The sequence below is a fragment of the Halichoerus grypus genome, chromosome 2 (assembly GCF_964656455.1).
Source record: "Halichoerus grypus chromosome 2, mHalGry1.hap1.1, whole genome shotgun sequence".
Taxonomy (NCBI): domain Eukaryota; kingdom Metazoa; phylum Chordata; class Mammalia; order Carnivora; family Phocidae; genus Halichoerus; species Halichoerus grypus.
In genome coordinates, this window is record NC_135713.1 from 91,358,028 (window position 1) to 91,381,367 (window position 23,340).

The window sequence follows — 23,340 nt, forward strand, 5'->3', positions numbered from 1 at the left end:
GTTTTGTTCTAGTCTCTGAGACATTGAGCTGCTAGTTAAATGGGAACTGAGCTGGAAACCCTGCAAATGGAAGTAAGAAATGGACCTTTTGCCACAAGGATGGAGGCCAGATCCACGTTTACTTTGCATCAGGGTCAGAACAGGCATCATGGTGAACCCTAAACTCTGGATTCAGTTGTCTTTATGTTTTCTCTACCTAAGAGCTAGTGTGGCGACAGTCTAGATGGGATTGGGGGAACCTGCAGTTAACAGTTAAGGAGCCATTTCTTTGTAGAGTAGAGGAAGGCGGAGTTGGAGCCTGGCAGGCAATTATAACTGCAAAAGAGGTACCGCTTTTGACGTTCTTCTCCTTGCTCTGCTTCCCTACTGGCGAGGGGAAAAAAAACGATTCACATGGACATGCTTCAAAGCCACTAAAAGAACTGTGAGACCCAGGAAAACCACAAAACCTAACCTAGGGAATGTTTGTGTGTGTGTGTGTGTGTGTGTGTGTGTGTGTGTGTTGTATAAATATATATATATATGTGAAATTTATTATCAAAGTATGGTTGACATACAATGTTTGATATTTGTTTCAGGTGTACAGCATAGTAATTCAGCAATTCTATACATTACTAGGTGCTTACCATGATAAATGTAGTTGCCATCTGTCATCATACAAAGTTATTACAATATTATTGACTATATTATCTATGCTGTACTTTTCAACCCTGTGACTTATTTGCTTTCTAATGAATTTTGTACCTCTTAATCCCCTTTACCTATTTTGCCCATCCCCCTAGCCACCTCCCCTCTGGCAACCACCTGTTTCGTTCTATTGTTTATTTTTAATCAGGAAGGTTGATTTAATCAAAATGTAGCATTAGCACATACATACTGTGCAACAGGTCAAGTACAATAACCTCTAAGGATCTTTAGAGTTCCCCAATTTATAGATGCCCCATGAAAAATGTTCTTCAAAATGAAATAGTCATTTTGGGGGATAGGTGTATTATTTTTCTATTGCTGATGTAACAAATTGCCACAAATTTAGCATCTTAAAACAACATAAGTTTATTATCTCATAGTTCTGTAGGTCAGGAGTCTGGGTTGAGTAGGCTAGTTTCTCTACTCCAGGTCTCAAAAGGCTGAAATCAAGGTGTGGGCCTGCTGAGCTCTACCCAGGAGCCTCTGGGAAGTATCCACTCTCAAGCTTATGTAGACTGTTTATAGAATTCAGTTTCTTGTGGTTGATGGAGTCAGCCAAGAGCTGCTCTTAGCTTGTAGAAGCTGCTGCATTCACAGGCCCTGGGCATTAGAGCATGGGTATCTTCGGGGGGGCCATTCTGTCTACCACAGAGGGAATTATTTTTTTCAAGGGGTAACTCTGATAATTCAATTTCCCTTACGAGGTGCTAGTAGAAACCGTTAAAATACCTAGATTCTCAGACAAGTAGAAGCCCAGGGATTTTTATACTCAATCAATAGTAAAAAAAGGGAGACAAAGGCTTTCATCTTTAAGGTCAAAAGGAAAATTAGGGTAATCTACTAGAATCTATAATGGTTAAAAACTTGTGAAAGAGGGTACAACATTAATATTTCTAACATCTTTTCCTTGTGTTTGTCTTTAAACTATGGTATTTTGAAATACTGCTGAAGGTTACGTTATTTTTTTTTTTTAAAGATTTTATTTATTCATTTGACAGAGAGAGAGAGAGACAGCGAGAGAGGGAACACAAGCAGGGGGAGTGGGAGAAGGAGAAACAGGCTTCCTGCTGAGCAGAGAGCCCGATGCGGGACTCGATCCCAGGACCCTGATATCATGACCTGAGCCAAAGGCAGATGCTCAACCACTGAGCCACACAGGCGCCCCGAAGTTTACATTATTAAGTGACTAAAATGTTTGTGGGTGGGGAGGGGGGTGTTTAATGGGAAAGTTCACAGTTAGGCCTACAGTTAGGCCATGTGGTCATAATGCAGGCTTATTGCTTTAATAATAACTTACCCAACCTCTGACATTCATTTGAAGACAATACTTCTCAAGGGCTGATCTTATATGAATGCTAAACATGTTCGTCATAAATATCTTCATTTTGTTTTAAACAAAAATTTTTATATGCTATTTATATAAGTTTTCTTAACTCATAATTATCATTTTGAGGGGTAATCACACCAAGTTCAAAATTTTGTATGACCAGAAGGAATCTGTGAATCTTCGAATAGCCCCAGGCACCTAATGAGCACCTAGTATTTGGGATGCACATACAGATGTAAAGGTACCGCCTAGAACTTAATTATCTCAAAACAGATCTCTTACGTCAGCTCTTTTTTCTTATAATCTACCTTTGCTAATAAGGCTGAATACAGAATTCCAGGAACCGGATTTCTGAGACAAGGCTGCTATTCTGAAAATTAGCCACTAAATTAAAGGCTGCCTCCTGAAAGTATCCTTTAGAAATGATACAATTTTTGTGTTTATCAGCGTCGTTTCGCACTTCTCTTGCACTTAAAACATTTTTTAGCACCAGTAGCTCCTTCCCTTCTGTTGCCTATTTTATTTCCCATGCTTCTTGGCTTTCATATAAAAAAGTTAGCATTTTGTAGAAATTACCAACCAATTAAACACTCTTTTTCTTCTGTATGGCAAACACCAGCTATATTTATTTTGCCAACTCTTCATTACTTTCTGTGTTTCTAGATGTCAGAGTCCAGGGTCCACTTCGTCACTGATGTTTGGTTTTTGTTACTTGATTTTGGTTTTTTTTTTTTAAAGATTTTATTTATTTGACAGAGAGAGACACAGCGAAAGAGGGAACACAAGCAGGGGGAGCGGGAGAGGAAGAAACAGGCTTCCCGCGGAGCGGGGAGCCCGAAGTGGGGCTCGATGTGGGGCTCGATCCCAGGACCCTGGGATCATGACCTGAGCCGAAGGCAGACGCTTAACGACTGAGCCACCCAGGCGCCCCACTTGATTTTGTTTTTAATGCTGTTTCTGAGTCTGACCCTCTTTTGGAAGCCAAAGGGGTTGTAATATTATTCTTTGGATAATTAAGGTTTTTTGAAAGCAACATATAAAATTTTTATGATTTAAAAACAGGCCTAAAAAGTAGCACAACAGTCAATGATCCTGGTTCCCCAGACTCTAAGAGGGTGACTGAGGGGGGTTGACTGGGGTTGAGTATATACTGCTAAAAATGGACTTGTGTAATCAATGCAAACAAATGCCCAGATATAATGTTAAGTGATTTTTAGATTATTGCTAGGCTCTAACTTTCCAAAACAGAAAAACGTGTACTTCATAGTATTAAAATTAAAATGTTTTATATTTTATTTTATTTAAGTAAGAGTTCTTGTTTAAGTTAGAAATGTCCTAATATTTTTTAACCTTAAGTTTTAGGGATTAGGTTTGCTTTAAGTAAAGTTAGCATTTGGTCCCATTATATAGCTATTGACAAAACTGGCAGTGTCTATGTTTAAACTATAATAATTTTCCTTTATGTTATAAATAGAAATAAAATGACATTTCAGAAAGTTTGTGGAAAACAATGAATCATGGAACACTACATCAAAAACTAATGATGTATGGTGATTAACATAATAAAAAAAGGAAAAAAAAGAAATATATCTCATTATAGATAATAAACATTATACAAAGCTTTTCTCCTGAAAAAAAAATCATTTATATAATTTTAACAGTTAACTTTATGTATCTACCCACTGTCTTTCATAGATTATTTTTTATCATTTGCATAAATATAGTATATATATTCTACACTCAATTCTATATTTGGCATGTTTCACAAAGCATTATATCATAAACAAATTCTTATGTTTCCCAAATAATTCCATTTGTAACCATTATTTTTATTAGTTGAATCATGTTTTGTCACTTAGGTGTACTACAGTTTATTTAAGCATTACATAATTGCTGAAGTTATAGGTTACTCTGAGTATTTCTTACTATAAATATATGACAGTGAACATATTTTATGTGTACTATTTTTTCTCATAGTTCAGAATTTATATTTGAATAGTATCTGAAAAGAAGGATCAGTTAGTCAAAATTTATTCATTTTTTATAGCACATGATATATACATGTAAAGTGCTTACTAAGTGTACCAATTTCCCATGCCACCAATAACTTAGAAAAATCCTTTCCTGGCAAGATTCCTAAGCATATTTCCCTAGTTATCAATAATATCTTAACTGTTTACTTAGTTACTAATAACATTTGCAAAGAATGACCCTTTGAGGTTTGTCAGATCTTTCCTTTATACATGTTAACTGAAAAGATTTTCTCCCCACCAGCTTTCTAGCATTTGAAAAAATAACTCAGGAATGATCACTGAAGAGGTTCACATCATTTTAGGCAAGTAATTTAGAAATCAGTACCTAGGTACAGAATTGAGGCATTTGGGAATTATAAATATCAAGAAAACATCCTCCAAATATCTAGAAGAGAAAAACAGATTACATCCCTAGGAACAAAAATCAGGATAGGATCAGATTTCTGCAACACTAAATACCAGCCAACAGTGGTATCTCTAGTTTTGATGAGAGTCAACAAAGACATTTGCATATATAAGGGTTTGGAAAATGATATTTCTATATCCTCTGGCCACCCTAGAAATGTATACAAATTGAAAGTCCTGGGTAGCAAATGTTATGTTATTTTTAAGAAACTGATAGCGGGGCAGGGAGCCTGGGTGGCTCAGTCGGTTAAGCGTCTGCCTTCAGCTCAGGTCATGATCCCACGGTCCTGGGATTGAGCCCCATATCGGGCTCCCTGCTCAGCGGGGAGTCTGCTTCTCCCTCTCCCCCCTGCTCGTGCTTTCTCTCTCACTATCTTGCTCTCTCTCTCAAATAAGTAAATAAAATCTTTAAAAAAAAAAGAAAAGAAACTGATAGGGAAAACAATAGATAAAATTGGAGTTCTTTATTTTTGAAGCTGAAAGTATGGTTACAAAACTGAATGGAGAGGCCAAAAGTTATTACTGAAAGAAGAGATGATGGAAATAAAATGTGTATGCCCAAACCTCCAGATGTTTATAGTAAGAATTAGGAAATGGAAGAGGGAGATATAGAATAGGAAGTGTAAGCTAGCTTCCTTTTTCATCAGGAAAGGGTAAATGATATTTTTTGTCTTAATTTTAATATCTTTAAAACTTAGGATAAAGACAATTTGGTTTTTTTTTTTCCAATTTTAAAGGACATCTCATTAGATGCATATTAGAGGACTTTTCTTGCTTACAAGTGAAACAAATATAGCATAAAGTTTCAAAATAAATGGATGGGAGATGTAAAATAAACACACAAGGAAAGAAGAGCTTGCAATATTAATTTCAGACAAAGTAGATTCGAGGCAGTGATTATTAAACATGGAAAATAAGGGAGAAATGGACAAGCAAGAATAGTAGGGTATTATATATATTTGAAAGAGCAAGGGGACAAAAAATAGAGACAATATGAAGATATTATACAAATGGATAAAAACGTAGACTATAGATATTTTACTAAATATCCATGGGAACTTATGAAAATTGATCATTGGTTAGACCACAAAAAAAATTGTTCAACAAATTTCTAAATATAGAAATTGTATACTACATCTTATCTAGACGCAGTTGGGAAAGCTAGAAATTAAAAAAAAAAAAAAAGCCTCCAACCATTTGTAAATTAAAGTGTATCTTTGCTTATATTGACAAGGTTTGATGTTGCTGTTCTCATCTTTTTTTTTTTTTGCTAAATCATCTAATCAGTATAATTTTGGTTTCCAGTTATATCCAGTAATCAAAATTATACTGATTAGATGATTTAGGGAAAAAATCATGAACATCAACATCAAACCTTACAGATTCAATCAAAGGTAAATTCAGAGCCAAACCTTATAGTTTTATATTCTTTGTATTTAAAAAAAATAAATTATTTACTAATTTAATTGAGAAGTTTGAAAATAAATAATAAAGCCTTTTTTTAAAAAAGCATGAGAATAGAGATAATAAAAAAAAGCAAAAGAAGTAAACAGTTTCTGGCAAAGATAATGACAATGCTAATTCAGTTTAGGAGACAGAAAATAAATCTCCATCATCTGTTTCAGGGCCAGCAGTTTGGTAAGGTGGTCCAGGGCAGGTGAGTGGCTCTGCTCCAGGAAGTCATCCAGAGACTGAGACTGAGGCTAGCAGCGTGACAGCAATTAGGTCTCTAATTAAAAATAAGTAGGATGGGGTGCCTGGCTGGCTTAGTCAGTAGAGCATGCAACTCTTGATCTGGAGGTTGTAGGTTCAAGCCCCACATTGGGTGTAGAGATTACTCAAAAATAAAATCTTAAAAAAAAAAATTAGGTAAGCTACATTCCAAACTCTTAAGACCAAAGCCTGGATATGGTGTATACGTCTTCTGCTCACATTCCATTAGTAAGAACTTTAATTCTTGGTGAGAAAAAGGGAGACAGAAATATGATGTCGTTGGGCTGCTGTGTGCTTGGCTACAGTTCTATTACCATGGAAGAAGGGAAAAACAGATGTTTGTGGTTGACTAGTAGTCTCACAGCTGCTGCAGAGGACTTTTTTTAAGTATGTGAAAGTAGTGTGAATATGGATAAAACTAAAAATCTCAATGAAATGAAGTGTTCTGGGAAAAATGTAAATGAACAGAATTGAAGCAAATAGAAGTTTAGAAAATATAAAAAGAATAATGACCATAATTATTTCCAAAATTGCCTTTGTATTCAGGCAGTTTTACTGCTGCATATTTTTTAACTTTCAAAAAGCAGATAAACACTGTATTATAAAACTTCTTCAGAGCATTATAAAAGATAGTTTGCCATCCAATTCATTTTGAGAAGGTAAAATTATCTGGATGTTCAAGTTTGAAAGATATAATACAGCAAGGAACATTCTAAACCGGTCTCATTTAGAATATAGATGTAAAGATCCTGAATAAAATATTAACAAATATAATTCATTAGCCTATTAAAAGGATCACCCATGATGATCAAGCATGGCTTATCTCAGAAATACAATGATGCTTTAAGTTTAAAAAAAACTATCAATATATGATTACTTATATCATGCTTCCCAAAAGGAAAACCAAAGTCTCAATCAAATATAAAAAGGCAAAGCATCTTTTTTAATTTCTGATTTCTTTGAAAATTGTTTTTAGAATACTAGGCATAGAAAGATTTCTTAGTATGATAAAGAATATGTCTTCAACCAACAGACAAATATTTAATTGTGCTTTGCATTAAAATTGTAAAGACGAGATATTATCACCATTTTAAATGTTTCTCAAAAAACTTCCTGCATATGGCTTAAAAATAGCACAGATAGCTTAATACTAAAAATCAACTCCCTGCCCAATTTCTTCCTACTCACCCTTGCCTTTAATCAAGACTTCCTATTTCTGATAATCGTGTCACTATTTTAGTTCTTCTGTTATTACCTTAACAATTTTATATATACTTAAAATATTTTTTCTATTGCACCAAGTACAGACTTTATATCTTGATTCCCTGATGTATAATTAGGCAACTGGTTCTCTAACATCCTTAGTAAATAAAACTGTTAGTTATTTAACGTGTAGAATCTTGATAAATGCTAATTTAGTAATCAATTGTATCCTAATTTTATTTTTAAGCAAAATTTTATTATATGCCTGTTGTTTTGAAACCTCCATGCAGAAGTATATACAATTTTTTTCTATCAGAGGCCACTAGTGACAATAACTAAGATTAAAATAAGAATTCTTTTCATTTCTATTACAGATTTTTATTTAAGAAGATAAAATATAAAATAGTGTATCTCTCTTCTTTAAATTCAGAAATAGGGAATTAGAGGGAGAATAAAAATATTTATTAAATGCAGTTATATAATAGCACTTAAGAGAAAGGAGAAAATGGGAAATGGTGCTAGACATCTATATATACAAAGGAAAAACAAACAACACAAAAAGAAAGAAAGGGCACAGATTGACTTACGCCTTCTTAAAGGGTAGAATTATATAAGTATAGGAAGTCCAAGAGAGGAAAATGGCCACACAGACTTAAGCAAAGATAAATATATAACAACATGTAAAGATTTCATGGTGACTCTTTAAAGTTCATTTTACTGTGTCCTTGGGAAAGCAAACAATTCACCAAATTTAATATATTGCATATATAAAAAGTAGATAAAATTATGTTAGTGACTTGGGGAAATAAAAAAGAAAAATTAAAGTTGTCACTCTCAAAAACCCTTGAAATTTATTTTTTTAAAAGGTTTTTATTTATTTATTTGACAGAGCGAGAGAGCACAAGCAGGGGGAGCAGTAAGAGGAGAGGGAGAAGCAGGCTCCCCGCCGAGCAGGGAGCCCGAAGTGAGGTTCAATCCCAGGACCCTGGGATCATGACCTGAGCTGAATAACCGTCTGAGCCACCCAGGTGCCCCAAAAACCCTTGAAATTTAAGACTATGACAAAGTAAATGATTTAAGAGCAGATAGAAAATACCTATCTGAACATATATATCGAAAGCATACAAATTAATCCAGTAGAGAGACAAAACACTTTTAATGATAATTAATATTTTCACATTTGCCCTGAAGTCTTATGTATTCAATTTAGTTAGAAGAAATATTTTAAAGCCATAATATTTACAGGATTTTCTTTTTATGAGAGAGAGAAAATAAAAAGTCAACCCTAATCATGCACATATTACATAATAAAGGATTTTCATGGTATTCTAATGGGAATTCACACAAATCCAGTGAAACTAATGCTTTCTAGTAGTTCTTAATATAATTAAACTACTTGCTCTTCTTTTATGATTTAGTCACAACCGTCCAGAATAATACAGACTTTATAAATTAGAGCCAACAATTTTCTGTCAATCCTTAAGAGATAAATTTCTCATAAGTTGGAAGTAAACTTGAAACAAGTCCCAGAAATTGTAGCAATGACAGTTCGTGATCTCAGGGTCATGAGATCAAGCCCCACAGTTGGCTTCCTACTGGGTGTGGAGCCTGCTTGATATTCTCTCTCTCTCCCCCTCTCCCTCGGCTCCCCCACCCGTTAGCCCATTCTTTCTCTAAGAAAAAAAATAAATAAATAAATTGTAGCAATGAAATCCAAGAAATTTTGTACTTCTTTTTTTTTTTCAAGATTTTATTTATTTATTCATAAGAGACAGAGAGAGAGAGGCAGAGGGAGAAGCAGGCTCCCAAGGAGCAGGGAGCCCGATGCAGGACTCGATCCCAGGACTCTGGGATCATGACCTGAGCCGAAGGCAGACGCTTAACCATCTGAGCCACCCAGGCGACCCTGTACTTATGTACTTTCTTCTACATAAATCCCTATTCCCAAAAACTTGATTCTCATTTGCTTACAGTTTCAAAGCATATATTATTTATATTGCTACTGTATATAAATGAGCAAGTTAAATGATTTGAGAAATATACTCTTTCACAATGCTTGCAGTGCAATTTGGTGTACCTCTGGAGTATTTATTATCAGACTAGTATTTGTTAATGGTTAACACAGTGTACCAAATTGTACCCTAAGCTTGTGTCCACACAGTACAATAAAGGGTGAGTTATCCCTTGTCAATAAATCCTAGAGGAATGGATGAATGATTTAGCTCAAAAATGTGGTCCACAGAGTGAAGTTTGGGCTGAAATGCTCTGATGTAGTGCTTTGTACTGGGTAAACAAACTGGATAATTACTAAGATTCTGTTCATTTCACTTTGTGTCCTTGGGCCAAGGCTAGAAATTACTATCACACCAGAAAACTACATCATCATGTTCTAAATCATAAATCATCTAGCTATAAAACTCTTTTCTATTTTCAAGAAACAGTTTGCTGTTTCTATTCTGTTTTTTTCACTTCTATTCTTTTCAAGAATACTATTTGCCCAAAGTACGATTATCAAGAAAGAAAAATTCCCACAAAATTCTTGTGCCACTGTGAGGGAATAGGTGCAAACTGCAGGAATTTGGTACCTCTTGAAATGTAGGGAGGCAGTCTCAACAACAGAGTAAGAGGCATATTTAAATCAGTTAGTCATCATAACGTGATCCATTAGTTTGTATGATTTATTCATTCATTCCTGACTATTCTATTTAAAGTTATAATCCCTACACCCTTTATTGGGAATTCCCTGTTCCCTGTTCTTTTTTTCTCCATAGAACTTATCATTATCTTTCTTCTCGCACTAGCATGTTAAATTCCAAATGGCAAGGATTTTAAGGATTTTTTTTCCTATTGTGTTAACTGCTCTGTTGCAGAGCGTAAAAGAGTTCTTTGACAATATATATTTTGATTGAATTTGTTCAATAATTTTGAAGTCATGAAATGAACATTCAAAAGCCATTTTTAAAGATTTAATTGTTTAAATCTTCATCTGAATCATACATTTTGTTTCACTTTTAAATAATAGCTGAAAATTACCATAGGAAGCATATATAATGAAGAACTTTGAAGAAAAAGCTAGCATATTATATACCTTTAAGCTCTGTGGTCCCCAAAAAAGAAAAAAATAAAGGAGCCAATGATGACCCAGCATTTTTGTTGCATTTTAATTTAGATGCAAACAAACTTTTTCTTCTCCTTCAGGGAGGCAGAAGGTTTTTTTTGTTTTTTGCTTTGAAATGTTTTTAATTTTATTATTTTTTTAATTTAAATTCAATTAGCCAACATATAGTACATCATTCGTGTCAGATGTAGAGTTCAATAATTCATCAGTTGTGTAGAACACCCAGTGCTTATCACATCACATGCTAGGCAACTACAATTGAGGGAGAAATAACATCTTGGAATTACACTAAGAAGCTGCAGTAATTCACTGAATTCTATTTTGTTTTTATAAAACTGCTCAAAGTTGTAGTACACATATCTGTAAAAGTATAGGTGAGGATGGTTTACAAACTTGTCTCAAAATGATTCTATCGGGGCACCTTGGTGGCTCAGTCAGATAAGCATCTGCTTTCGGCTCAGGTCATGATCTCAGGGTCCTGGGATTGAGCCCCGTTTTGGGCTCCCTGCTCAGCAGGGAACCTGCTTTTCTCCCTCTCCTCCCCACTTATTCTCTCTCTCTCTTGCTCTCTTTCTCTCTTGCTCTCTAACTCTCTCTGTCTCTCTCTCTCAAATAAATAAATACATCTTAAAAAAAAAAGTTTCTATCCTGCAATTAATTAGAACAATAGTGACATCCTATGTCTAGCTCTTAGTACTGAGAGCAGCTTCCCCATGACAGTAATTGACTGTTAAAGGACCTCGATCAAATCTTTTTTCCTGGATCTAGCTGTAATCATATTTAAACTAAAAGAGGATAAATATTTGGTGGTAAATTTTCCTCTTACTGTAACACTGTATGTTAAAATTTTACACCAGTTTACTTAAAATGAAAAAAAAATGTGCCTTTCATTTTTAAAAAACATGAATGTTGATACATAAAGCAAAATAGGACAGTATCTGGCAAATGGTAGGTATTCAATTAATGTACACTAATTAAATTGCATGTTTTTGCTTCAAATAGAATAACATGGGTGCCTGGGTGGCTCAGTTGGTTAAACGTCTGACTCTTGATCTCTGCTCAAGTCTTCATCTCAGGGTTGTGAGTCCAAGCCCTGCATTGGGCTCCATGCTGGACGTGGAGCCTACTTAAAAAAGTAATAATAATAAAATAAAATAGAATAGAATAACAGATTAATGTTTCATCTTAATATCTAAGAAATATTATTTGTCCTTTCATATGCTTTATCAGAAGTTTAGAATTTTGGCATTCATAGGTAAGCAACATTTTAGATAACCACATTTAAATCTAGATTTCCTCAGGAAATACTAAAATCATTGGTCTTCATTATTAAAAACTGCTAGCATTATAGAATAAACATGTTTTAGTATTTTTATCAATTTATATACCAGGAAATGTAGGCTACAAATATATTGATTTTTCATTCTCTAATGGAATATTAATGTATGAATGAATACACTGATACATGGACAAGGACAGTGCAACAGACATACTAGATCCAGTATTTGTTTTGAGGTCTTTTCATAGCAGAACTGTTGTATTCATACTGATCTTTCTTCAGCACATTTCTGGTCCCTTTGTGACTGTTCTTAGTATTTATAATATGTCTAACTAGGTAGAAGGATGAAATGAAACCCATGGTTGTGGAATAGTGAGTGATATGTATTACTGTTGTATGTAATAATTAAATCTAAAACCTCGATTTGATTACAAAGAGTCTAACTCAGAATTTTTAGTACTCCTATTTCATGAAGTTCTAGGGTTCCATAAAATAATTTGTAAGTGAAATAGACTGAGTTTTTCAAACTGTTTCTTTCATAATCTGTTTATATGAGACTAATCTCTCTAAATCTAATTCTTTTATTCAGTCTCCTAATTACTTTTTCATCCTCACCACCCTGTTTTTGCTATCAATTATATTTTGGCTTCCGGTTGTAGTATATCAGAAATTGAATAATGTGTTACCACCTATAGGCAGAAAATTAATTGTTCTTGTTTACGACACAGAAAAGCATAATCTAAAAAAAGAGTTCTTTTTTCCAACTTTTGTACCCACCGTTTTCAAACTTACTACCTACACATATACATCTTTGTTATTGATGTTACCATTTCAGATGCTGTGCCTTCAATAAAGCATTTACTTAAACTTTTATCTTTTTGTCATGTTATTATTCACCTTTTATATATCATTCAAATATACCATCTTATTAAAATCCTATGATTCAAACAGTTTTAAAAGACTTGTTTAAACCAAATAACTTAGTCGTATACAAAACTAACTGCTGTACCTTAGTTTACCTCTGGAGTGGGGGAAATTACCAATAGTTATTCCTGGGAATGAAAAGCTCCCCTTCCTACAATCTGTGATCGTTAGTCTCTGGTTTTGTGCCTTCGCTGTAATGATGTAGGTTTGTTTCTCCTTTATTCTTTGCAGAGCGCTGCAGCAGCTCCCAGCCCAGTGCTAGGAAACGTCCCCCCAGGAGATGGCATGCCAGTAGGTCCTGTGCCACCAGGGTTCTTTCAGGTACTCAGAGAAACGCTGACTAGGGGTGTTAAGGCGTAGGAGCTCCTGTCTGGTTTTATTTAAAGACATGAAGGAGAATGAGGCTGTTTTAATTCTTAAGGTAAACAAAATGTGTGCAGCCAACTCTTGATACTCAGAGACGGGTTATCTAGTGTATAGATTAGCCCTTCCTTCCTATGTCTTATTTGTTGTCAAATTTTTATTCATGTATTTATTTTGCCATTTCCTTGTTCAAGTAAGCAAGAAAGGGAGTGGAAATGCAAACTGGCCCATTAAGTTAACTGTGGTAAAGATGTGGTGGGAGGAGAGGCTAAAGATGAAGTTCTGGAATGATAGATGGATTTTAACTACCCTAACTGTCCAGATCTCCACGGACCAAAGATAATCAAGATTTGGCTGTACTTTTAAAATATGGCTAAATCATAACCTTTTCATTTATCAGAATGATAGGCTTTATCAAAAATATTTTGATAATCATCTCTTTGGCTTTTAAGCTGGAATTGTTATTATTATATGACATTTTAAAATCGGATTTTAAAATACATATGCTGGTATTTTAAAATCTCAACAAGACCATTTATTTTAGCAACGATGATAATGATTTTAGAATTACATCACTTTTTTAAAATTTTTTTATTAACATATAATGTATTATTTGTTTCAGGGGTATAGGTCTATGATCAGTCTTAACACAATTCACAGCGCTCAACATAGTACATATCCTACCCAATGTCCATCACCCAGCCACCCCATCCCTCCTACCCCCCACCACTCCAGCAACCCTCAGTTTGTTTCCTGAGATTAAGAGTCTCTTATGGTTTGTCTCCCTCTCTGGTTTCGTCTTGTTTCATTTTTCCCTCCCTTCCCCTGTGATCCTCTGTCTTGTTTCTCAAATTCTTCATATCTGTGAGATTATATGATAATTGTCTTTCTCTGATTGACTTATTTCGCTTAGCATAATACCCTCTAGTTCTATCCACGTCGTTGCAAATGGCAAGATTTCATTTTTTGATGGCTGCATAATATTCCATTGTGTGTGTGTGTGTGTGTGTGTGTGTGTGTGTACCACATCTTCTTTATCCATTCATCTGTTGATGGACATCTAGGCTCTTTCCGTAGTTTGGGTATTGTGGACACTGCTACTATAAACATTGGGGTGCATGTGCCCCTTTGGATCACTACATTTGTATCTTTGGGGTAAATACCCAGTATTGAAATTGCTGGGTCGTAGGGTAGCTCTATTTTCAACTTTTTGAGGAACCTCCATACTGTTTTCCAGAGTGGCTGCACCAGCTTGCATTCCCACCAACAGTGTAGGAGTGTTCCCCTTTCTCTGCATCCTCACCTGTAATACATCACTTTTAAATTTTATTGGATCTACATTTAATTCTGACAGTTTTCTAACCCAAACTAATACAGATTCTGAAGTTTATTTTTTTTTTACTACATAGTAAATTTTATAACATCCTTTGAGAAAATTAACAAGAACTTAGGAGTTAAGAACTAGAATTGGAAGGCATTATGGGAATTAATGTAGTATGCTATATTGTTAGTGAATTACATTAGGTACTTACACTGATTTGTCACTTTAGTGTTTTTGTATTTTCAAAGTCCTTGACAGTCACTTGTTAGTTAATCCATACCATCATTACAGGGTAGATCAGAGTACTTATAAATGTGAAAATAGAGAAATAAAATCTTCCAGAGTTACAGCAATTAAACACAAAGGTCTTAATTAGAACCTAGTACCAACTCTGAAATGTAAAGTCCTTTAGGACATGCTTATTCGTATCACTACTCTATATTAATACTCAACTGGTCTAGAGTATTCAGAACTCTTTTAGAACTCATATTCTGTCTTGAGGGTCCTTTCCTATAATCTAGCAACATACTATAACTCTTATTTATTAAACAATCTCGATTTAAGATAATAATAGCTAACACTTATTAACTGCTACTGTATGTCGTGCTTTGTTCTAAATGTTTTACATATATAAAGTCTGAATTCCAACAATAACCCTAGGTACGACGCATGTATTATTGCAGTTCTTATTGCACAGATGGAAAAACGAAGGCTTGAGAGATAAGTGGTTTGCACAAAGTCAGGAAGTGACAGGGTTGGGATTCAAATCAAGGCTTTCTGGACTTCTGCCATAGAATTGACCTTTTAAAATTCATAATTGATCATTATTCATAAAATATTTTTAGCTCATTTAATTTTTTTTCTCTCATGCTTTATTTCTCTTGCCAACAATGAATTAGAGTTAGAGAGTAAATCAAAAGGGTTTATTTACATATAAGAGTTAGTAGAAGCTCTCTAAATGGCACTTTTAAAAAGAGGGGTGGGTCAGGAAAGAAGCTGAATACTTCTAGGGTTAAGCAAAGATGTATAAACCCATACATTTTCATCTTCACATTTTGTAAAATGACCCATTTTCATCTTACCTGTCTTTTGCCTAATTCTTGGTAGGAGTAGTTGAAACAGAGTTAACTTTGTTTTAATTATTCTGGTGGGTACATAATGAAGAACTACTACATACCAGGCACTGTGGTAGGCATCTAAAAATGAGTATGTTAATATGTACCTTCCTGGCACTCACTGTCTAGCCAAGGGACATTATTAAAAATAAGTAACTGTAATGTAGCAAGCTATGTGTTGTAACAGAATGAAGTGTAGTTCTGTGATGACCTAGAAGAAGAGCTGGTAAGTCTACCTGAATTGAAGCTGGGAGTAGTTCGGAAAAAGTTTTCCAGGGAAAAAAGCAGGGGAATGATATTCCAGAAACTGGGAACAATGGAAGCAAAAGTATAGAGGCCCTCAAAAAACATACATTGTGGTTAAGGAGAGAGAGACAGGCAATTAGAGTAGAGAAAGAAAATGGCTGTATTAAGTGAGTAGAGTGTGCTCTTAGGGCAAATCAGAAGGCCACCAAACCGAATCTTGGGAGGTCATTGTCAAGGAAATATTGTCAAAATAGTAAATGAAATCCAAATTGGCATCCAAAGATGAGTTAAGCAAAGAAGCAGGGAGCAAGGGAAAGAATATTCCAGGAAGAGGGAAAAGAATTTCCAAAGGCCCAGAGGGAGAGGAGAGAAACTAAATATTTAAAAAAAACAATGGAGAGTGGCTGGTGATGAGGCTCCAGAGGAACCTCGAAGAGCTTGTAGGTCAGGTAAGAGTTTGAATGAACTTGATCTTAAGGGCAGTAATAAGCTATTGAAGGATTTCAAGCAGGAGAGAGGCATATTAATATTTGTACTTTTAGAAAAATCACTCTAATGTAGCCAGGATTGCAGAGGGACAGGTCTGAAGGTAGGGAGACTATTTAGGAGGCTGCTACAATGATCCAAATGAGATTTGATGATGGCCTGAACTAAGATAGTGGCAGTGGGTGTGGGGAGAGATGAACAGATTTAAGAGACAAATAAATGCACAGGGTGTGAGTAAAAGAATTCAAGAATAATATTCTGGTTTCTGTCTCAACCTGGGCAGATGGGGGTTTTATTTTCCAAGATAGAGACCACAAAATTAGGTGGGACAGATGAGGTTCCTGTGGGACCTCCAGTTAGAGATATCCTTTAGACTAGTGAACATGGGCTTGAAGCCTAAGGCAGTGATTGATCAGGCTAGAGATAAAAATTGCAGGATTATCATCATATTAAGAGCACTTGAGTCCACAGGGGTAGATTAATTATCTAGCGAGAAAGTACAGAAGGAGAGAGTAAGAGGGTATGCAACTGAACTCCAAAAATACAACACTTGAAAGATAAAGAACTTGTTAAAGAGAATAGATGCGAGGGAATCAGTCAGTTGACTAGTGTAAGTAGCCCAAGGAAGAGACTTTGTGGACCTATCGAAGAGTAGTGGCATTAAGATTGGAAAGGAAGAAGCAATTCATAGTTGTTTGATAGGCTTTAGTTGATTAACCAAATCAGGGTTAGAAAAGAAAGAGTTGGAAGAATCAAGGATCATTCTGAGGTTCTTACTTTGGACCTCTGGAAAGTTTTAATGTCTTTATCTGAGTTAGGAAAGATAGAAGATAGAAAAAGATATGTTTGAGTTTGATACATGTCATTCCTCTTTATCCAGGAAGACCATTCTAGCTAATCCCAAATGCTCTTTTTCCCTATTCAACAAGCTTAATATCCAGTCTCCCTAGAAATACCTCTTTGAAATACTGAACAACTCATACTATCAAACTTTTAAAAAAAGAAATAGGATCTTATTATCTTTTGGTACATATAATGATGGGATTAGTCTGCTCAAGAATTTCCTAAATATCAGCATTGGTTTCCTACAGGGATTGGTCTATACTTCAGCATAATTCTGGCCATAATGCCTGTTGTTAATGAAGAGTAGCTAGCTGACTTATATGAGTAGAAATAGCAGGAGACAATCATAATTCAAGTCTGAACACCAGTTTCTAATTCAATTCCAAAAGGGATATTAACCTCCAAGAATTATCCAAAGTATGAGAATAGTTTTGAATTCCTATTCTTAGTGAGGAAATGTAAAGCTTATTTGGGGTCAGCTGCAATGGGATGAGGCCAGGAAAGGATTGAGCCTATCAGAATGTAATAATAAAAAAAAAAAAAAAAGAAACTAAAGAAAGAAGAGTTTGTAATTAGCACATAAAACACCGGCTTCAGTAATTCTGAGTCCTACTCACTATGTGATCATATTGTAAAATTTAGATTAGTGTCTATTTGTGACAGATATTAACATTGTTCATACTTAAACTTTGACATTTTTATTGAAATGGAAGAGCTTCTGTTGTTGATAGTAGTCCAATTAAGTAAAATCAATGGGAATAGTGGGTCATGCAAAAGGAGGTATCAGTTTAGTAAAATAAAGCCATTTAAAGTAAAACACATGTTTATTTACTTGGAGTCTTTTATCAAAAGAGTAATTTGTATACAAAACCCTATAAATTCTCAAAGTGACCTACCTACCATGGAACTGGTGAATGATGTTAGAGCAGCTTTCTTTAATTGGGAAGTCTTGCTACTGGGTCACGGGGAAGCAAAGTGGCCACTGATCTAACTAGTTTGGCAGTTTTAGAGGAGGAAAATGCATTCTTGTGGTTGGTGTGAATACACATAGTAGGCAATCAAAACAGTCTATACTCTGAGTCTCCTGTCCCTGTGCTAGAATCGTATGCAAAATTTCATTGTATGCTAAGAAATATGAATTATGTATTAAAAGCATCAATGTGCTATTTATTCATTTTCATAGCATTCTTATCTAAAAAACAGGCAAAGTTTGATTTCTGCAATTTATTAAATAGGTAGCAGTGTTCCTTGAACCAATTAGATTTTCTTCTCACTTATGTATAACAATCAAAATGGTTTAGTAAAATGCATAAAATAAAACAAAGTTCTTCCTTTGTGTTTAAAAAAATTAGACTATTTGTCACCTTATGAAGTTCTGTAATTTTATAGATTTGAGTAACAAGAAAGCTTCTCTTGTGAATGTACTATACTGCATTGAAGAAACGGACATTTTTTATTTCAACCAAGAAAACTTGTCAGGAGTGAAAATACTATATTTTTCCCTCCTTTCTGGTCTTTCCCACAAGAAAACTTTTTTTTTTCCCCACAAGAAAACTTTTAAGTAGAAAACTCTGTCTTGTTTTTTGTCACTGTAACTAAACATATCCATATCTTTTATTAAAAAAATAATCTTTTTAATAAGTGCTAATGTAGATGCCTTTGAGTATATAACTAATGTGGGCTATGCTTATAAATATCTAATTTGAACCCTGTGTAGCCTTTGGTTCATTTTTACTGTGTGTTATGTTTTGTTTTGATTTTTATCTTGATAAATTTGCTGTCCTCTACTCACTCGATCTTTAGTTTTCTTAACTGAAATTGTTGAAAACTAATAATACATTGATGTTGGATTATAAATTTAAGACTTTGACATCAGTGGGATTATAAATATTTGTAGAAGATAGAGCATACCAAGCAATTTAGTTTCAGACTGAGGTGGTCATCCATATTTTAAAGTCTGAATGGATAGAAACTGACACTGTAGAAAACACGTTGCAGCAGGTTTGTATAAGTCATGGTTTGCTTGCAGGCCTAATGTTAGCAATAGGAAAGCTGCTTTGCCATCTAGTGGTGGTTTGTAGATGTCTCTACTTATTCAGGGTGTATTTTCCATAGGTTCTATTTTTAGCAAGACTGTACTGTAGCGAGCTGACCTAATGCTTTGACATAATAATCATGCAATAAGAAGAACAAAAAATAGAAAGAAATCTTCCCTTTTCTCCATGGTGTTGTTATTGACCAGAAAAAGCTCTGTATAAATGACATTCATTAAGCAATGAAGACAAAAACAAAGCTCAGGGTAGTATAATATTCTCGATAGTTTAAAAGAAAAAGAATCAAAATGAATCAAAAAATAAGAAAAAATAATTATTTAATTTAACAATCAAATGATCTTGAAAATGAAAAAACAAAAACAAAAAAAAAAGGAAAAAACATTTACAAGCTGTGGTTAAATGTTTCTTGAGGTGGTATTTAATTTATTTCTGGAAATAATTCCTACATTTTGAAGATACCTTCATAACTCAGTATACTCATCTGCTCTGCTATTCCTTTTTTTTTTTTAAGATTTATATATTTATTAGAGAGAGCATGTTTGTGGGAAAGGTAGATGGGGAGAGGGAGAGAGAAAAAGAGGAGACTCCAGCAGACTCCTGCTGAGTGTGGAGCCTGATGCAGGGCTCCATCTCATGACCCTGAGATTATGATGGGAGCCGAAATCAAGAGTGGGATGCTTAACTGAGTGAGCCACCCAGGCACCCCTGCTCTGCTATTCCTATTTAAACTTTTATGCAACTATTCTATAATCAGTTACAGCCTTTTTACCCTGTTATTTATACATATAGTTAAATAGTCTACATGCTTTCTCAGTTCCCTTTTATTATTAATCTTCATATTGCCTCTACTCCCATTGGTTTTCCTTTCCTCTTACCCTTCTTGACCATGGCTGTTGCAGAGTTAGTTTTAGGAAATACTCTAAGCCAGAAGAAACTTCCTTTCCCTCTCCCTGGAAGTTGTAGATAGCATCTCTAAACATAGATAATGAGCCAAAAAATTAGTTAGTATGTCTTTCCTTAGTTTGAATGAGTAGGGTACTGAAAATCTCGAGTAGACTTGATGTACTGAACGATAACATTATCAGTTTAAAAATCCAGACATTAAAAATGAGCGTTTTTCAGAATTAAATACACCAGGGGCGCCTGGGTGGCTCAGTTGGTTAAGCGACTGCCTTCGGCTCAGGTCATGATCCTGGAGTCCCTGGATCGAGTCCTGCATCGGGCTCCCTGCTCGGCAGGGAGTCTGCTTCGCCCTCTGACCCTATCCCCTCTCATGTGTTCTCTCTCTCTCATTCTCTCTCTCTCAAATAAATAAATAAATAAATCTTAAAAAAAAAAAAAAAAAGAATTAAATACACCAGGATTTGGAGAGTGGAGGTGGGGAAGGTTGCTTATTTATCAAAGTTCAAGACATAAAAATTAAGTTTAATTTTCTTCAAAATGTAATTTTGAAGCTTTAAGGAACAGAGATTCTAAATATCAAAAATAGAACAAGTTTTTCTCTACTACAAAGATAAAAGCAGTCTAAAAAAAAAAATAAAGGTGCCTGACAGCTGCTGGCTTTGATAATGCTTTCCTGCAGATGGGGTAATAGTTTTTCTGGCCTCAACTATTAGAACAAATTAAAACTGCTCAGCTTGAGTAACTAAGTAAGCTTTTTTAAAAATTGCAGTTTCAAACAACTGAAGATCCTACAGCAGTAAATAGATGGACAGAGAGCAAAGAAGAGAGTATCAGGGCCTCAGAGCCTTTACATGGGTTTCCCGGTAGCATGGAATGAGATAATTTTCTGTTAGAAAACCCTACTTTATTTGTTTATTTATCAAAATGAATATTTCAGAAAAAGTTAACTTGGCCACCCAGACCAATACTGGTTTTCCTTTTACTTTAATGCTACTCCTGCTAGCTAAAGATGTTAGGATATTTAGTATGAAGCAATAAAATATCATATTTTAAAATTAAATCTGTGATAAGGGTTTATCTATTTTTCAGCTAATTTGAAATTACAGTTTCTTTTGAAAAGATCTTATTTTGAAAATTCTTCCCAAGTGCTTCAGTTTTTATTATAGCTACTTGGGGTGGGGGGATGTATAGAAAATTGCAAATATACAAAGGCAATTTATAACAATTTTAGTTTTATTTAATGTTGGTTACAGAAACAAAATGGTCACCATTCTTTGGGGAATTAAAGATGAGGATGGGTGGAGCATTTGGCTGGCTGAGTTGGTAGAACATGCCACTCTTGATCTCGGGGTCGTGAGTTCAAACCCCAGGTTGGGTGCAGAGATTACTTAAATAAATAAAAAACTTTAAAAAAAGAATAAAGATAAGGATGGGTTATTACGTATATTACAAATGCCCTATATGGGTGGGATAGATTTGTCTTAAGTATACATTAGGATATCTTCAGCCTTTTTTTTTTTTAAGATTTTATTTATTTATTTGACAGAGGGACAGCACAAGCAGGGGGAGCTGCAGAGAGAGAGAGAGGGAGAAGCAGACTCCCTGCTAAGCAGGGAGCCTGATGCAGAACTCGATCCCAGGACCCTGGGATCATGACCTGAGCCGAAGGCAGAATTTTAACCCCTTGAGCCACCCAGGCGCCCCTGTCTTCAGCTTTTTTAAAAGGTAGCTTATCACTAGGTGGTGTTCAGAAATAATGTATCTTGTATCTATATGAGGAGTTGACAAAATTTTTCTGTAAAAAGCCAGATAGTAAATATTTTAGGCTTTGGAGGCTTTGAAGTTACAACTACTCGACTCTGTTGTTGTAGTGTCCTTGTAGTGTAAAAGCAGCCTCGGATACTATGCAGCAAAACTCTTCCAGGGAAACTTTATCTACAAAAGCAAATGGTAGGCCACACTTAGTGGGTGAGCCATAATTTGCTCACCACTAGATAGCTTCTAAGAAATCTAAATGGTAAAGACTAAGAACAATGTTCCTCCAAGTTTGTTTTGTGCAGTACTGACATGAGGGTCCTGGGCGTCAACCAACTTCCAGTATGTCACAATTCTTGGGGTGGGGAGTGAGGCAGAAATCTTTTGTGTTTTTGTTGTTGTCATTTTGTTTTGTTTTTAACAGATGAGTCTTACAAACTAAAATTTGAGAACCATTGGCAAAGATTGCTGATGACATACAACAACAAATATTTACTGCAACAGAAGGAGGTGGGTGGGGTAGGGGATGAAGGTTGAAGGAGTAAGCCTATAAGCATGTAGCTTGGTGAAAGTCAGGTTCCTGGAGATATGACTGGGGCCTATGAGGTGGGGTGCCATCCTAGGGCAGGTTGCCTAGCCCTGACCTTGGGCCACCTGTGCTCCCTATGAATTTAAAAAAAAAAAAAAAAAGATAAATAGAAATCCCTGCCCACATGGAATTAAGGGAGATAGTAACAAAATAAATATGATATATTAGATTGTGATAAGGACTAGGGAGGAAAATGAAACCTAAAAGGAAAATAGGCATTATTGCCAAAGTTTTAGATAGGGTGGCCAGAGAAGGACTCATCAAGAAGATGTCATGTTTGTAAAGACCTGAAGAAAGTGAGGGAACAAGCACATGATATCTGGGGAAAGTGTTAGAGGCTGAGGGACAAGCAAGTGTAAAGCCCCTGAGTTCAAAGCATGACTGGCATTTTCCAAGGACAACAGAAGGTCCAGGTAGCTAAAGTGTAGTGTCCGCTGGGGAGAATAGTTCAATATGAAGTCCTAGATAATAGAAAGTCAGGTGAAGTAGAACTTTGTAGGTCACTGTAGGAATTTTGGGTTTTACTCTTGAGTGGAGTGTTTTAACAGTCTTATTATGGCTGCTTGTTGAGATTAGTCTATAGGAGGGAAGGGTGGAAATAGGGAGACCAGTTTGGATGTTGTTGCAAAATTTTGACAAGAGATTGTTACATCCTGGACTAAGGTAGTAAGAGTAGTGAGAAGTGGTTGGATTCTAGATATATTGTGAAGTTCAAGCCAACAGATACTGGTGATGGTCTGGATATGTGTTGTGAGAGAAAAAGACAAATCAAGGGTGACTGCAAGGCTTTTGACTTATTCAGCTGGAAGAACGGAGTTGACATTTACTGATGTAGGTCAAACTTCCAGGAGGAGGTATGAGGGGGAGTACCAGAAGCTTAATTTTGAACTTGGTAAGATTAAGACAGCTATTAGATATTCAGGAGATATTGAGTAGGGAACAGACTATCTGTCTGCAGTTCTGTGGTTCAGACTTG

General features: G+C 35.2%; 1 protein-coding gene across 5 annotated transcripts in view; it reads left to right on the top strand.

Moving 5' to 3' along the window:
* SSBP2 (single stranded DNA binding protein 2) overlaps positions 1-23,340 on the top strand; it is a 284,133-nt gene that overhangs the window by 187,433 nt on the left and 73,360 nt on the right. For 3 of the 5 annotated variants that reach the window (XM_078067103.1, XM_078067105.1, XM_036067208.2), the window contains exon 5: positions 12,921-13,010. The exons of the other annotated variants lie outside the window; for them this stretch is intronic. In XM_078067103.1, the coding sequence (XP_077923229.1) occupies positions 12,921-13,010 (90 nt within the window). The remainder of the gene's footprint in view (positions 1-12,920; positions 13,011-23,340) is intronic. 5 annotated transcript variants of the gene reach the window in all.